The following is a 17,976-nucleotide window of genomic DNA, read 5'->3' as shown; positions in this document are numbered from 1 at the left end:
GGTTGTATCCACTCGGTTTCTCAGGAACTTCCCTCATTCTGATGACTATTGGCCTATTAGTATGTCCAGAAATCTGAGATCCCATAGATGGTCCAACAAATGTCAAAGGACCTGCAAATCCTGTAATAGGAACCGATAATCCGGAAAAACAAAACAAAAACCTACAAAGGGTATGTGAGGAATTAGGAACACCAACTTTGCAACTTTGTTTCGAAAGATTAAACAACTCCAGTACTTGTGCCGTCATTCACTCCACACTGTTCATTTCGTCATGTTGCTCACATGTCAAAATGCTTTCCACCAAAGGTAAAAGCTGATGTAATTCCATTATACGGATGTCAATCCATGTAATGTCCAGCTGATGCCATCCCATTTCTAGATCAACGAAACAAACTTACTCTTGATCCCTGTAAAAAAAGAGTGACCAATCATGCAGAGATGAAGCATGCTGCTGGAGACCTGGCCAGCATCAGGGAATGAGCTGCAGAATGAAACGTCTTCAACTTTAATAAGTGAGTTGAATACAAAACAAGAATCCTAATTGGTTAAGTCAACTTTGCTGCAAGTGATTGCTTTCTCTCAAGAACAACAAATAGGCATGTTTAAAAAAAAAAAGGTACTGTGAGATGTACACTACCAAAAAAAACTAACTCAATGCTAGACCCGGCCCACGATGATTCATATGAGAGTAGCATTCCACAATCAAGTGGAGTTCATTTCACAGAGCGGGGAAGGAGACTTTTGTGCATGGAAGAGAGACCGTAAAACTCACCTAGATTTGACACCTCATAGACAGAACTTGTTAAGTAAGGTGTTACTGTGTCATTATACAGCAAGTGGAAAAGCAAAGGGAACTGAATGATAATGTTCTGAGTGATACTGATATGGTCTGGTGAGCCACAAAATTACAAACAGAGCAAAGTTTTACTGCAGGTGCATGAACTATGGTACAAGTGGCAGCTGGTTACTTTTCAAAGTGGCCCGGCGTAAAAGTTGGGTAAGAATTTTACGTAGCGAGCGAGTCCGGCCAACATAAGGCCATTCAGCCCATGCATCATACACAAAATCATCCCTATTAACTTCTCCATGTTTCCATCATCCACTGCATTCACCTGTTCATGCATCCATTCATCTATCTTTCTAGAGACTCTCCCAGGTACTCATCCACGCACCCATCTATGTATCCATTCACTAGAAAATCATCCACTAATTTCTCTATCATATGGAGCATTCATTCATTCATGTATGCATCCAACCATCCTTCTGGTCACACTGTCCTGAAACTCTTCCGCCTACTCGCCTATGTATCTATTCACCACTAGTGAATCACTAGAGCATTCAGCCTTCGATAGGCGATCTCTCCATCCATCCATCCATCTTAAGATGCACCAATTCAGGTAGCCTCAATTCATCTTCACATGCTCTCCCACCAAACCATCTACTCAGCCTACTATTTTGAAATGATAGAGACTTTGCATTGTCTTGCCAAACAATTTATTAGGAGGTCACAAGAAGTTTGCAGCTTCTTCCTCCGTCAACAAGTAAGATACTAGTCAAAGACTTAGTGGAGAGTCGCTTGGATTATGGCAATGTTTATTTGCCTCCATTAACGAGTCCTTGTTGAGGAGAGTATATGTGGTGCAAAATACGGCAGCTTGCCTTATTTGTAATGCTCCTGAGAGGTCTCCATCTGCTCCTCTTCTATGCTCTTTACATTGGTTACCAGTTCTCAAAAGGATTGTCTTACAAACTTCTTGCAGGACTCAAAGCGCTAATGGGGAGGGTCCTCGATATTTTGCCTCGAAGCTCACCCTTTACAGTCCAGGAAAGGCTCTATGATCTGGGGACAAAAGGCTGCCCACAATCCATCGGATTAAAAAGTCTCGCTTATGGGGTAGAGAATTCTATTATCTGGCCCCTTTCTACTGGAATTCCCTCCCAGTTCATATACGTTTTTGCCTGGATCATTTTAAATTTAGGAAATTACTCAAAACTGAACAGATTTAGGGATTGTTTCTGTGAATGCTGCCTGTTGTCCGAAGGCTTCAGCGCTGAGATACCCCTTTAGGGGTGAATCGTGTGCAATATAAATAACCAGAACATAAAAAAGCACGATGAAAACATCCCCATATAAAGTGCAGACATAGTGAGATCCTTCATTATTGGCTCACAAATCCCCATGCATGCACGATGTTCATATAGAATAATTCTACAAAAGTATTTAAAATATAGCAATGGCCCGTTGTAAATCAAGGTGGCAATCCAAACCCAAAACCGTAAATAAGTACAGGCAAAGTTGCCATTTTCTTCCCATTTTTCTTCCCATACCAGTTGTACAGAACAAAAGCAGGCCTTTAGTATACAGAGCACATTTGCCGGGCGTCTGACCAGCAGAGGGGGGTTATAGCACTATAATGCCCAATCTGACAGAAATGGCCAAATACAGTTATGCTCCAAATAGCCAATAATGTAGTGGCTGGATTAAAAAACAAATACTCTTCATAGACACATCGGTAGTTTCAAAATGTGCCTTTTTTATCTCCTGCTCTTAGAGTGCAAACACATTCCAGAGCTACAATAAATATTTAGGAAGAGTTGCAACACCATACAAAAATCTCCCTCATGTTTTTAATCATGGGATCACTTAGATTTACTCAAACTCCCTCCCACTCAATCTCACTTTTTCATTCACCCACTGTAGCATGCACACCATCTCCACCATGCTCCCCTTCTCTTTTACTCATTGAATCTAAAGTCACACTCTAAAGTTTGCATTCATCCGCTTACTCTCGCTCACTCCCTCAAGTTTTCAAAAACTGACAACCTTAATTTTAGTCTTTTTCTCTCACTCTTTACTCACCATCATTCATTCTCTCACTTACATTGTCGTTATCTCTCATGCACTCACTTACTCTCACTCACACTTTCACTACATCTTACTTGCTGTCATTTCTTACTTACCTACTTCCATAACTATACTACACTTGATCTCTTTACAAACTCTCTTATTCACGGTTTCTTCCACTAACTCAACTTCTGCATTTTAAGTTTTATCTTTTTATTTTTTAAACCAATAATATTGGTTTTGTAGTGCAAGTAACTTAACTTCGGTAACCCCTTATTTGGTAGAGACTAACCGTGCCGCAGAATCATTACCTAAGAATTATTCCCAGGCAAGACTGGATCCCGAAATCTATTGTGAGCAGTACCCCTGCACACTGGTAGTTCGACTCTGCGTAGCATTGTCAGTGTGGTCCATGCCGAAAGTGATGTGTGCAGTGCCTACATAGGTGCCATGCCAGCGCGGTTAGAATCGATTTGTGACTTTCCACACCCAAAGAGCAGAGCAACGAATAACACTGACCACTGGTGTGTGCAGCTTGGGCCCTAAACAGGGGATAAGTCCTTAACTCAAAAATCCATTTGCAGAGTGGGGAAGATGGATGGGTCGGTAAGGAACTGCAGCTAGATAAAGTCTCTACTACCAGAAAAGGGGTTAGCAAAAGCAACTAGTTCATCTAATAGAGACTTCTAGCCGCAGCTTCTTTACCTTAGAATAGATATCGAAGCAATACCTTTCTGGAGGTGGGTCTGCAAACAGGATTTAAACAAGAAGGTTCTGAAGGACCGAACAGGCAGCGTGCCCATCCTGACAGACCAGACTGCCCAGGCAGTAGTGCTTGGTGAATGTGTGCAGCGTGGACCACGCTGCCTGTCAGATGTCCAAGACTGGGATTTAGTGCCAACAGTGGTTGCGGCTTTTGCTCTGGTGAAGTGAGCATGCAAACCATCGGGAGGCTGCTTCTTGGCCAATGCATAGCAGATCATAATGACCAGTACAATCCATCGGAAGATGGTTAATTTCTGCAAGGCCTTCCCTTTCATGGACCTACTTATCCCACAAAGAATTGATCGTCTGGAACATTTTTGTGCAGTCAAGGAAGAATGGAAACACTATGTTTGGGTCCAGCCGGTGGAGTCTCTCCTCTTCTTTAGAGGGATGAGGCAGAGTTTAAAAGGTAGGAAAAGTGATTGACTGGTCTACATGGAAAGGGTTGAACACCTTTGGCAACGAGGGATGCTTGAGTCCGAAGGAAGAAAGATACATATGAAGGCTGAGATGAAAACGCCTGCAGTTCACTGACCCTCTGGGGAGATGTAATTACCACTAGAAAGTTCGACTTGATGGTGAGAAGCCTAAGAGGGCAAGTATGAAGCAGCTCAAAAGGAAGGTAAGAACCAGATTAAGTTTCCAATGAGGCATAACGAATGGAGTTTGTGTGAACGTGCCGAATACCGCTATGGAACCTATTTACAATGGGGTATTTTAAGAGCGAAGGTTGATCTGGCAGCCACAGGAAAGCAGAGATGGCAGATAAGTAACCCTTTAAGGTGCCCAATGCAGAGCCCTGCCCAGCGAGGGTAAGGATAAACAACAAGGCTTGAGAAATGGGGGGTAGATAAGGGGTCAACCTGTTCGTCTATGCACCATGTCACAAACTTACGCCAATGTTTCTATTTTACATAGCTTATTGTTTCAACTAAAATATAATTAATTTTATTAAAAGGTTAGAAATGTGTTCATGCGAATTAGAAAGGAGGTCTAAGAATCTAAAGGCCCCGGGGGGGGGTAGGCCGTAGCCTCCGGATTGTTGTAGGGTGGGGGGTAGATTTAGCTTTCCTCTTTTTAGTTTCTATGGGCCTTATTTCTCTAATTTCTGCGCTTTCTGGTTCTGGTTTCTGTTCTGGGTCTGCAATAGGGGTTAGTAGGGAGTGGGTGGCGCTGAGGGTGGTGCGTAAATGTGGACTACAGCTACTGTTGTTTTGTATGGTACTGCCATATTGACGGGGTGTTCTTCCTAATGTTGTTCTTACTGATGCCGCCTGCTCATGTTATGAAGCTAATGTCCGGACTCAGTTCTCCTTTACTCTATTCTTTATTGATTTATATTTCAATCGTAACTTTAGAAATTTAACCTTCAATGCTCCTTCTCCTTGGCGGCATGACTCCATTCAGTGTAACTGTTACAAATTGTTGTTATCTTGCCTGATGCCGCTGTGGAACCGCATTGCTCGCACCTGTGCGTAAAAGTCCCGTGGCCGGCCTGAGGGTTGTAGGCCCGTATTTGTTCTCTTTTCGTGCACAATAAAGGTTTTCGAAAAAAAAAAAAAAAAAAAAAAAAAAAAGAATCTAAAGGCCTCATACATAGACATTATTTTAATATCGTTTCACACTTCGTGATAATTCTCTGTAGCTTATTGTGCAGAATTATGTGAAAGGACTCAGATGGATCCTGAAAGCTGATTTGGATGCTAGGCTAAGAAGACAGAAGTTGGACCGCAACATTCTTTGACTGTTTATATTAGTGAGTGCACCTAGCTTTTCCACACCCCATACCCATCCCACTCTGACGCTGAATGCGAACGGCTTTATGCTGAATGCTGATTGGTACCCTTTTCAGACTGAATCGCCGAGTGTAATTTACTCCTGCTACTGCATGATTGTTTTTGTCTTATTTTGCTGAGACTCGGAGTTTCGTAAACCTCTCTTTATGGGAAGTTCAACTGTTATTGACTGATCGAATTTTGAGTTTCATGCTCTATCTCGCTTTTGCCTCTCAAACTTCATCTCTTTATGGGTACCTACTAATACCATTTTCGCCCCATTATTAGAATAGGGATTCTTCCCTTTATGGAATGTGCTTGATGTATTGATCTAACCATATTTTTTTATTATCATTTCTGTTATTTGATTGATACATTTATAACTGAATAAAGACAAATGGCCTCACTAAAATGTAACAAACTGCATTTTTTTAAAACGAAATTTTTTGTGAAAAAAATGCTTACAACTAATCAAAACTCTTTATTGACTGAACTGGAATTGCAATAACTTGTGTGATGCTTAGCTCCTAATCGTCTCATACACGACGGCAAAGGCCTGTCGTGGAGAAGTGAACACCTCCACCTGAGCAGGGATCTACCTTGTTGGTGTGAGACAGAGATGCTAAACCCTTTTATTTAAATTGATTTCCACTCCAGCAAGCTCATGCCTGAGGCATTATTGGACTTCTTCAGTACAAAGACAGTAGTTTTTTTAGCTGCCATCATATCTTTAAGAAGGGTGAGTTACAAACACTTAGGGCCTCATTGCGATGTCAGTCAGAAAGGCTCAAAACGGCATTCAGATTTTCCTAACCCTTGTCGGGATTCAATGTTTCCGACCGACTTGGAAATATTCTGAGACTCTGAGTCGGTTGGAGCCGAATTGTACAGGTCTATGGACCGCATTTCCGACCGACGTATGGCAATGTTGGATTCGGACAGCCTTTCCGAATCGGTCTGTCCGACACCGACCTTTTGGCAGAAACTGATTTTGGGAGCCTGTAGCAGGTCCCCCTTCACCCGGAGGTCTCCGGTTATGGCCCCTGGGTATACCCATGGGACCCCTTTTTGCAGCCATACACAGAGTGGCGGGTGCCTGCGACAGGGTGCAAGGCTTTCCGGAACCACCCCTTTTTTCAATGGGAGCCTGTGTTGTCGGTCGGAACATAATAAATAATTTAAAACGGAGGTCATGTTAAGGGGGTGTGTGGGCTTACCAGCACAATGACAGTTAGTCACACATCCTCCACCTATATGGACATTAATTACTGTAGGCTAAAGGTTTTGCAATTCAAAACTTCTGGATCCAAAAATTAGATAGCAGAAAAGGCAAAACATGTGAATCTAGAAGTACTTTAAGCTACAAAACCATTCTTACAGGTAAGTAACTGGTTTCTTCCTAAACTCTTGCTTTCCTCCAAAGGGATGCAATACTAAAGACAATTTTTACTCAGATCATCCTATTTTGGGTTGCAAGGTGGCTGCTGCACTGACCTCATACCTTTTGCCTCCTCTATTTGGGCCTTAGATGTTGTCAGTGGGTTCTCTCAGATGGGATGGTGTTACTGGAACTGTCACAGAGGATCTGTTAGTGGCTCTTTAACAGACTATTGAGACTTCAGTACATAAAACAGTAACATATAATAAGAACATGTCAGACTATCGATCAAGGTAGCAAATTAGCTCCTGATTATGCCCATTTTGTGCTTTACAATCTATCCTTGGTAGTCACAAGCACTCATTTCACAGACAAGAGCTCAAGGCTGAAGTCTCTTCAGTCAGTTTCACCTCACAAAAGTGACAGTGGTCTTCTGTAATGCTGAAATACCTTTAAAGCAAATGCTAGCCAATAAAGTCTATTTAATAATGACAAATTCATTGCAACTATTGTATTTTGAAATAACTGTCATCTTGTTCATTGGATATCCAATGGCATTATTGTGCTTGATTACGCACAACAGAAACATTTTATTTTACTATGTAAATATTTTAATTAACTGTTGAATTGTCATTTTGTACTTTATTACTTTGAATATCATAGCTTCCCCATACCTTTTCTTTGTTAGCAGGTATGCCTAACATGTCAATGACCTTTATTTCAGCTACGTACTACAATGGAAGCATCCACAACCTTTGAATGAGGGTATCTAATGAAGCCTTTGTTCTGAGAATTTTATGAGTCAAGTAGGTTTCATTACCATTCACCACTACTATCACATCACCAGGAGGTCTTTTCTGCAATGCTTCCACCAGCATCCAGCAATATGCAGAGACTAGTTTGCTATCCTTTACGCGAGACAGGCATTGCCTTTTCCACAGATTCTCAAGCTTACTGATAAAATTCATGATGCACCATTCTTACCAGGGAACGTCAAATCCCATGGTCTGCTTTTTCCCGGACACAGTCATCTTCGTAACCTTTGGTACAATTTCTGAATCTGATCTTGTTGGCTGGGAATCCTTTGTTCTTCCTAGCAAGAAAAAAAAGAATTGGTTAAACTGTACTCAACTAAATGTTGCGAGAGATAAGAAAGCTACTTAAGAGCAAGATAAAGGGGCATTCAGATCATGAGATCCAAACAGAAATCAATAAACTAAGCAACATTCTAAAATGCCTATTGTTGGTGACTTCAGCACCGAGAAAATAGTACTGTTTTTTTCCCTTTACACTGGATGGCTTGTTTAAGGCTAATCAAGCCAGGTGCCAAGCTAGATGAGATTGTATTGCAACTAGTCAACTGCAGATGTAGCGCACTGCAAAATTAATTCCATTGAACTACATATATTGAAAAACTTGTCAATCAATGTTCTTTCTTAAACTAGTCTTTTCCTCTAGTGAGTCTCCTCACAAAATATGAAAATGTTACTTTGCTGTAAACAGCATTCTCTAATCTTATTATCCATAGACAATATCAAATAACATTTAACAGTTCACAAAGGTTGGCACCCTAGCAAAGGTATATAACAATAGCTCTTCTGTGTGCTTTGGAATAACTCTGAACACTTGCATCCCTTTGCGTTACAATGAAAGGTGGAATGTTGTAATTGAAATCGCCATGGAGGAGTAAAATGAAGTATCTTTGTGATAAGAACATTATTACTACTGCCCAATTCTCTCCTATATCCCATGTACAGAACACTCAATAGTTAGAACATGAAACTGGATATACAAAAAACCCCAAATCTACTGTGCGTAGCCTGGTACCACGTACGTGTTGTGAAAGGCTCTTGGACATGTTAAAGTTACCCTCTTTCCCCCTGCCCCCTTGCACATTCATGTCAATGTCATTTCCCATTAACAAAAAAAGACCGGTTGATAGACAAAACTGATAGGAGTTACAGGCTACCCCGTACTGAACTTCCCTCGATTGTCAAGAAGATGCAGCTAGGTAGTGCTCTACGCAATCACGTCCCTCGTAGCTAAATGAGAGCAAGCAAGTTCTTGAAGGCCATTTAATGTTGGGACTTTTCTAACTAGGATCTACCCTCACTGTAGGAATGTAGGTAGACTACAGAAGGCGCAGATCCATTCATTTTATGTCTAGGCGCTCAGAATGTTACCACCCCCAACATGGACATATAGGGTCTTGCAAATTCAGAGGCAGAAACCAAGATCATCTCTGTGTAGATTTGGGCAAGAATACAAAAGCCTGGAAAGGGACCTCAAGGCCTATCCTGACTGGCTACTCAAGGTGGTTAGTCCTATCACTAAGGCTATAGAATTAAATATATCTTTGGCACATCTCTCCCTGCAATGAAGACTGTCAGGGGCTGAATTCAGCATGCACCATGCTTAGCGCATAAAAAAACACCTATATGTACTTAGACAGGAGGACAATCTGTCACAAACTGCACATTAGGTTAAGTTGTCTATGCCAACAACTTATAAGACAATGAAAAATGCTAACCAATGCAATGCTGAATGTTGCAAATTAAATCCAAAAAGAAAACCAAATCTTTAGATCTCACCGAATTAAGGTGGTCAAAGCACAAATATTTCCTTTATGTACATTTATATATGACACCATGACTTGGGAGAGCTTTCACAATTCCCAGTATTTGAAATCTCAATGGTGTGAAGTTATGAGGGAATTAATTTGATTATCTTCGAACTGGTGATACAGCTTAATTTGATGTAAGATTATACCCAGGCCAAAATGTGCTATCTTAATTTTAACTCTCATGTGCTGCAGGCCACCAGCACTTTTTCAGCGTATGTGTTTCGGTCATATTTTGTAAAGCTCTATGAACAATTCTTCACACGTGGAGGAACCAAACTATCTTAGATTTTATTATGTTATTTCAATTGGAACAGTGCAACTTGACTTCCTTGTTGATTCACAAAAACGTATTTAATGTGCCCGAATCTTCGCAGTGTGAGAATCAGTGATTCTTTCAAAACATTTTACAACATCAATACACAAGAAAATACTTTCTAATTTCAAACAAAAACTCGCAAAGCCAAAAGCACTGGCCTCAAGAAACAGAGGCCATGCTTGTTTTCAAACTCTTTATGATCTATAAAATAAAAAAGGAAAAAGGTGTGCAGCCCAAAATATAGCAGTTATAGGTTTGCAATACAAATTCTGGATTAAAACAAAATACAATTCATATATTGTTTTAATAAACAGTACTGGGGATTCCCAGCAGGCATTAGTATCAAGTATTAGTATAGAACCCTTTATTAGTTTTAATGCACATTTACAAGAACATTTTTCTTATGAGTGCAAAGAAAATGTACCACTGGATTTGAATTATTGTAACCTGAAAAAATGGATTGAAAACACTAGGATAACCACAGAAATGTTACAAGAGCAAAGGAAAGAGAACCAAAAGTGTAAATATATAATACTAGCCCAGTAGCCCTGGGCCTTGAAGTGCCCCCAATTTAGGAAAATGTGCACATGATCCTGCAAAATGCTGTTACTTACAGTGAAAGAAGGCCAATAGTTGAAGCGACTGACTAACTGCCCCTTGGTGTATGTTTTGATGGGCAAAACAAACATGTTAATGACCGAGTAACAGACCTGTGGAAAGAGAGAGCTGACCTCAAAGCCCCTCTATGTATGTACGTATGTACATATATATTTCTATTTATTTATGATTTCTTTTTAAATAAATTCTACTCACACGGCATCTAAAATGTCTTCTGTTTAGACCTAAAACCTTTGTTTATTTGTATTGCTCTTTGTTGAAAATATGAACGATGGTTGAAGTCACTCGTTTACTTTTACCTCTCAGTGCAACGTTATGTTCTCACAATGGATTTGGTAGAAATATTATTAACAGCTAATTCTATGTCAGGACCGGAGGCTTCAGATTATGCTATATTCTTCCTTCGCTTTATTAGAATATTGCACACAGCAGCTCAGGAAACCAAATGTACAACCATGCTCAAAGGAACAAAGAGCATCAAAACACTTGTACAAACTGAAAGAAAACTACAAGTCCCATGATCAGTCCTGGTGTCATCAAACGTAGTCCTTCCACTATGTCCACTACCAGGGTAGAAAGCCAGTCCTTCCGTCGACTTCCTCCTCTTTCTTCGCTGCTCACGCAGCCAGTTAAGTGCTCTTTTGTTTTTCTCTTGCAATTGCATGTCTGTGTAAGGATTTCACTGCGCGTTGTGTCAGCGCTCGTTGGGGGCTCGTCGCGGCGTCTTGCCTTGCAGAGCCCCGACCGCGGGAGCGTTTTCTCCGCTCCTTTCGCGGTCATTTTTCCCAGTGTTGTTGCGGTGCGGTAGACGCCCGCCAGAGGGCGCCCAAACGTCTCGCTGGCTCCTCGGCGCTCTCCTCACTCTGGGAGACGCGCGGAGGAGTCAGTCAGCGCCGGAGCCTTGCCCTCGCCACCCCTTCACGCCCGGTAGATCCGGGTCGGTATTTCTGTCCCTATTTGCACATAAGACGCCCTGTTAAGGGTCTGTACAGCGGCCTGGACCGCGTTAAACGCCGGAAGGCTTGTTATGCACTGCATTTGACTTTGTGTGGTAAACGCGCTGTGGGGGTGGCTTAGACCCTGTCCAAAGTGAGGGTCTGCGCGTTGGGGGGGTCACAGTGCAGCCCCCTATTGCCAGGTGCTTGGCCCATAACTGCATTGCAGCCCTAGGGGACTGCCCATATTCTGCCCTCAGACACCCCGTGGGGTAGGCAGTTCCTCACTCTCCCTTGTTGGGTTTACATGGCTAGAATGGAGGAAAATAATTATTTTGAGGACTCTAACCCCTCTTTTCAGGATGATGAATTTTACCAAGCGGTTGACAATTCGATTTACCGCTGCGTGACTGAAATAGTGGGGCCCATGGAGGACCGCCTGTCAGCACGTATTGTTGAGGAGTGCCAGAAGTTGGCGTCCGCCCATTTGCAGAGTTCGCCTGCCCTCCCGGGTCCCTCGGGTGAGGGCCCGCCGGCCCCTAAGTTGCCACGTAGGGAAAGTGCTCCGTTGGGGGCACAGGGGGTGGACAAGGATGCGTTCGAACGCCTTAGGGACGCCTTCCTGGCTAACGCGTCTACTGCCTCCCCTGTGCCGCTAGCGGGCTCCGACCCTTCCTTGGACGTGGGGACTGCTCCCCCGTCTCCAGTGCTGTCCTCCCCCGATACGGACGACGATGGCGAATCTGTGCGCTCCTGGCGCCCCTCGGGCTCGGCTGTGGTCGTACCACGGGATGGTTCGGGCATGTTGGACCCGGATGAGTTAGTGCATCCGAGGTCTGCGGCTTGGACACCGGGTGAGACCGTGGCTAAGTTTGTAGCGGGTCGCCCGCGCAAGCCCTTGGAGAATGAGGCTAGGGGTTGCCTGCGGGGTGAATGTCCGAGGCCCTCTCTAGAGGGTAAGGTAGCCCTGACCCCAGAGTTAGATGCGAAAATGGCCACTTTCTTGGCCAAGTTTATGAAGGACCCGCGCAAAGGCATTGACCGCTCCTGGCGGTCATGCCAGGATAAGCTCCTTGACGCGGTCGGGCCCGCCACGAAAATTCTGGACATGGCGGAGGAGGCGAAAGCCAATGGTACCGTCATTTCCCCTGAGGTCTTGTCTAACTGGGCCCAGAGGGTGATAATTTTCCTTGGAAACGCTAACTGCGCCCTTTCCACGGAACGTAGACGTTCCCTCCTCATCAAATTGGATCCCAAGTTGGGGGACTTGGCTTTGTCTGAAGCAGGTGTGGTAGCCCAGGGTGGTCTTTTTGGGGAGCCCTTTATCAGGGAATTAGGTAAATTTGTTTCTACCTTTACCTCGTTGGACAAGGCGCAGTCCACTATCAAACGCGTCTTTCACCAGCGTTTTTCTGGAGGGGCCGGTCGCGGAAGGGGCCGCGCGCCCGGCCGAGGGCAGAATGCCAATAACAGGGGTCAAGGCTCCGGCAGAGGACAGTACCAGACCTCTGCCAACTTCAACAATTTCTATCCCACACGAGGGCAGCGCTTTGGCGGCAGAGGCTTCCGCAAGAACCCTGGACCCAACAATACCAATGGTAAGTGTCCTTTTTCTGGACCAGGTTCCCATAGGGGGGAGGCTGGCAGCCTTTTACGAGGAGTGGGCATCGCTCACTGCCGACGCATGGGTCTTACAAACCGTTTGTGGTTTTCACATAGAATTCTACGATCAACCTTTTCAAGAGGTTTTGCCTCGGCCGATTGTCTTTTCGGAACCCGACGCGCTTTTGATCGACGGGGAGGTTCAGGACTTGCTCCGCAAGGGAGCCATCTGTCGATCAACGCGCCACCCCGCTGGTTTCATCAGCAATGTGTTCCTGGTGGACAAGACGGATGGCGGCAAACGCCCGGTGATCAACCTCAAGGAGTTCAATGGGTGGTTGGTCTACCGGCATTTCAAGATGGAGGGAATACACCTCCTTCGGGACGTGCTTCTCCCTCTGGATTGGATGGTTCGGTTAGATCTCAAGGATGCCTACTTGGTCATCCCTATCCACCCTCCACACCGCCGTTTTCTGCAGTTCTGTTGGAAGGGCGCAGTGTTCGAATTCACCGCCCTTCCGTTCGGACTTTCCTCAGCTCCGTGGTGCTTCACGAAAGTGCTGCACCCGGTGGTGGAGTACCTGCGAGGTCAGGGTATTCGGATGTTGGTGTATTTAGACGACCTTTTGATGGGCCAGTGTCCAGTGGTCCTGGCTGGTCAGCTTCAGCAGACCGTCTCCCTACTACAGCGATTGGGGTTCGTGATCAACGGTCCCAAGTCTGCTTTGGTTCCCTCTCAGAAACTTACCTTTCTAGGCTTCGTGATAGACTCAATCGGAGCTACGCTCAGTCTTCCCTCACGGAAAATCGCCAAGATCAGACATTTGCTTCGACAGACGATCGCAAGAGATCGGACGTCGTTGCGTCACATTGCCAGGGTGGTGGGCCTCCTGTCGTCTTCCATCCAGGCAATCTTCCCGGGGCCGTTGCACTACAGGGCGCTTCAACGCCTCAAGGCCCACCATCTGAGACGGGGTATGTCCTACGACCAGATGGTGCCCCTTACGGAGGAAGTGAAAGAGGAGATGTCTTGGTGGCTCACGCACATGGAGGCGTGGAATGGGCGTGCGATCTTCGGATCGGTCCCGGATTTGGTCATCGAATCCGACGCCAGCCGATCGGGCTGGGGCGCCCGATGCGGAGATTTCTCCACCGGCGGCGCCTGGTCTTCCGACGAACAACAGTTGCATATCAACTGTCTGGAGCTCCTAGCGGGGTCCTTTGCGGTCCGTTGCTGGACCAAGGACTCAGCGACAGCCTGTGTCCTGTTGAAAATGGACAACGTCTCGGCGGTACGCTACGTGAACCATCTGGGAGGTCCGCGCTCTCGAGCTCTGGCGGACTTGGCCAAGTCCTTTTGGGACTATTGTCTCTCCCGACACGTTTCAGTGACGGCGGAATACTTACCGGGCCGGGTCAATCAGGTGGCGGATTGGCATTCCCGACACTTGCGGGATTCCAGCCAGTGGATGCTAGATCCCCGTGTGTTTCAGTGGCTCGCCGACCTGTGGGGTCCGTTTACGGTGGACCTGTTTGCGTCCCGCCTGGATCACCAACTACCACGGTTTTACAGTTGGAGACCAGACCCTCTAGCGGAGGCCACGGATGCCTTCCTGCAAGATTGGAGCCGGGACCGGCCTTATGCCTTCCCCCCTTTTTCGATGGTGGTCCGGGCGGCAGCGCAGCTGCGCCGCCAGGGGGCGGACTTGGTGTTGATCACGCCACTTTGGAGGTCGCAAGTATGGTTTCCGGTTCTTCTGGAACTTTCTTGGGATTTTCCAATCCTACTCCCCCAGTTTCCTCACCTCCTGCTGAATCCGAGTCAGGAACCGCATCCTCTCATCACTCGGAGTTCGCTCCGCCTCATGGCGTGGAAGCTTTCCGGGGCCGTTGGTCGCTCCCAGGCCTTTCGGGATCGGCTCAGGGCCTCCTGTCAAAAGCCTGGGCGGACAGCACGACGAAGCGATACAAATCCGCTTGGCTTCGATGGATGCGTTGGTGTCTTCGAAGGGACCTGGATCCCCTGGTCGCGGGCCTCGTTCCCGTTTTAAATTTCCTAGCTGAATTGGCGACGAAAGGTCTGGCTTATAGGACGATCAACGCTATGCGTTCCGCGATTTCTGCGGGTCACCAGCCAGTGGAGAATTCCCCGTTGGGGGAGCACCCCTTTGTTTGTAGACTCTTACGGGGTATTCGCCTGACATTGCCTCCGGAACCCAGGTATTCGGTCCTTTGGGATGTCAACGTGGTCTTGAATTTGTTTTTGTCCTGGCCGGCTAATCGTTACTTGTCATTGAAAGAGATTTCGGCGAAATTGGCCATGCTTCTGTGCCTGGTATCTTGCAGGCGAGTTTCGGATGTGCGCGCATTGGATGTTTCCGCGCGTGTTTTTTCTCCGGATGGAGTTACCTTCACGGTGGGGCGTCGCACGAAAACCGCAACTCGATCTATTTCGTACCCGGCTTTTGTGGACACCCCGAAGTTATGTGTTGTGCATTGCTTGAAAGCTTATGAGGACATTACCTTAGACTTTCGCCCGGCGGGCGAGCGACAGTTACTGATTGCCTTGCGTAAACCACACAAAGCAGTCTCCTCCCCCACTATTGCAAGGTGGGTGCGTTGGGTCATGCAAGAAGCAGGCATTGATACGAAACTTTTTGGGGCTCACTCGGCCAGGGGGGCCATGGCCTCGAAGGCTTTCTCAGTGGGAGCTCGTTTGGAGGATCTCATGCGGGCAGCGGATTGGTCCTCGGATTCCACGTTTAAGAGGTTCTATTTCAAACCAGTAGTGGACCTAGCCCAGTTGGTGGTGAGTAAGCTTTGAACTAGCATAATCTGAAGCCTCCGGTCCTGACATAGAATCGAAATTTGCCTAGCTTATGTAACGGTAAGTTTCAATTCTATTAAGGACACGGAGGCGAGGATTATCCCACCCAGCTAACCCTCCATAGTCGGGACCCACCCGTATGGCAGTAAGTAAAGCGTTTTTGGACTGTTCTACATTGTAGTTCTGTTGTGCCAGTCTTACGATGCTCCTCTGTTCGCATGTTATGGCACCTGGTTTACGCTGTTGTTTTTCTGCTAGGAAACGATGGCGTCAAACAGGACCAGTGAGTGAGAGGTGTGATCTGCGCGAAGAAAGAGGAGGAAGTCGACGGAAGGACTGGCTTTCTACCCTGGTAGTGGACATAGTGGAAGGACTACGTTTGATGACACCAGGACTGATCATGGGACTTGTAGTTTTCTTTCAGTTTGTACAAGTGTTTTGATGCTCTTTGTTCCTCTGAGCATGGTTGTACATTTGGTTTCCTGAGCTGCTGTGTGCAATATTCTAATAAAGCGAAGGAAGAATATAGCATAATCCTCGCCTCCGTGTCCTTAATAGAATTGAAACTTACCGTTACATAAGCTAGGCAAATTTCGATTCTCACACAGTTTCTCAGTTGCTGCTCAGACACAATCAGTTGGAGAAAAAAATAAATTGCGATATTTCTTTTTTGAGCTTATTAATCCCCAAATCAAAGATGTCCAGCTTGTTGTAAGGGCATCATTAAGGAATTATCTTCTGGGAGTTTGACTGTATCCGTTTGAAATTTTTCATTTACTACATCACTGAATCATGCTACGTGGAATCTCTTTCTTTGAATGCTGCGACCACGACTGAATCATGCCTCTTACAACCATACGTTTTCTCTGCATTGAATACTGCCTCTAAAAACAAAATTCTGCTGAGTGAATTAGATTATTTACCTCTGTTGATGGACAGTTAAGGAACAATAATGCCAAACGATCCAGTTTTCTGGCCGCAGAAATTAGATCCTGTGACAAAATTCGCACTCCCACTTTTATATATTTATGTCCATATTTCCCTAACGTCACAAATTCCCTGCAAAATCTCTAAATATTAGATTTGACAATATATACCGTATTTAGATGTAAGTTTTTTTACTGAGTATAGGTCTATACATATGTTAAAATGAATGCAAAATTGGAGGAGCACTCCGTATTTTAACTGTCTCTTTATGCTCAAATGAACTCTCTTCTTTTTGAGTTTTTAATTTAAGCGTGCTATGGAGGTGGCACGTTTGTCCTGACCGTGCCGGACTATAAGCTATATCTTAAGTGTGAGGAACACTTAACCTCTACACCGCTCAACGAAAGTTTTCCTGAACACACGCGAGTGCTTTTAAAGTAGAACAGTTAATTCAGAGGAAAAGTTGAAAGCCCGCCAGTTGTCATTTGGAAATAGATCGGTTCACTATCACGTTTCAGAATAAGGTTGATCCGTCCACTTCTTTTTCGAGACCAGCCCCTGACGAAGAGCTCCCATGAGCTTGAAATGCATTGGGCATGAAAGACAAGTCGTCAATGATGGATTATTGTATTAATTTTGCAACATGTTAAACAAAATGTGAAATGCATAGAGAATCTAACTTATTGTGACTGAATACAATAATGTTTGAAATGATTTTTTGTTGGTTGATTTGTATTCTTATAAATTAAGTTCATGAAATTCGTGTAAAGAAACTTATGCAAGATTGTACGACAACAGAATATTTGAAAAAAGTAAACTTTAAGGTTTCAGACCGCCTAGCAACAGTGCATAGAGGTTAAGTGTTCCTCACACTTAAGATATAGCCTATACATATGTTAGCCAATAATGGTCTGATGTAACATCTTTACTGGACTTTTAACTTTCCATATGCAAATAACAAGCAGTTTACATGCCAGTGCCGCAGAGAGGGAAATTCATTTTATTACCGCAGTTATATTAAATGTTCTTCTTTCCGGATCCAGTCTCATGCCTGGGGATGATTCTACGTGAAGGAATCTGTGGCTAGTAGTCCATCAGATGTAAGAGTTACTTACCTTCTGTAACGATGTATCTGGTAGAGACGATTCTAGCTGCCGATTCCTTCACGTAGAATTACCCCCAGGGGTGAGACTGAATCCGGAAACTTTTCGGCCACAGCATCCCTGTGCGCCGGGGCTACTCCGCCCAGGCGCCGTCCGCGTACGTGAGGTCAGCGAGGTCACATAAGACCCGCCCCGCCTACGTACGTTTTCTTCTGAGAACTTTTCCGCACCACAACGCGGGACCACCAGATAAAAAAACCGT

The 17,976-nt window shown here is 45.0% G+C and overlaps 1 protein-coding gene across 2 annotated transcripts in view; it reads right to left on the bottom strand.

Annotated features, from left to right (window-relative positions):
• The window catches only part of HBS1L (HBS1 like translational GTPase), a 520,713-nt gene that overhangs the window by 228,413 nt on the left and 274,324 nt on the right, over window positions 1-17,976 (bottom strand). For both annotated transcript variants that reach the window (XM_078649243.1, XM_078649244.1), the window contains exon 4: window positions 7,748-7,856. In XM_078649243.1, coding sequence (XP_078505369.1) covers window positions 7,748-7,856 — 109 coding nt within the window. The remainder of the gene's footprint in view (window positions 1-7,747; window positions 7,857-17,976) is intronic.

Source organism: Lissotriton helveticus, chromosome 6 (genome assembly GCF_964261635.1).
Source record: "Lissotriton helveticus chromosome 6, aLisHel1.1, whole genome shotgun sequence".
NCBI lineage: Eukaryota > Metazoa > Chordata > Amphibia > Caudata > Salamandridae > Lissotriton > Lissotriton helveticus.
Note: the sequence above shows the minus strand (reverse complement) of the source record. Positions and strands in the feature narration are given on the sequence as shown.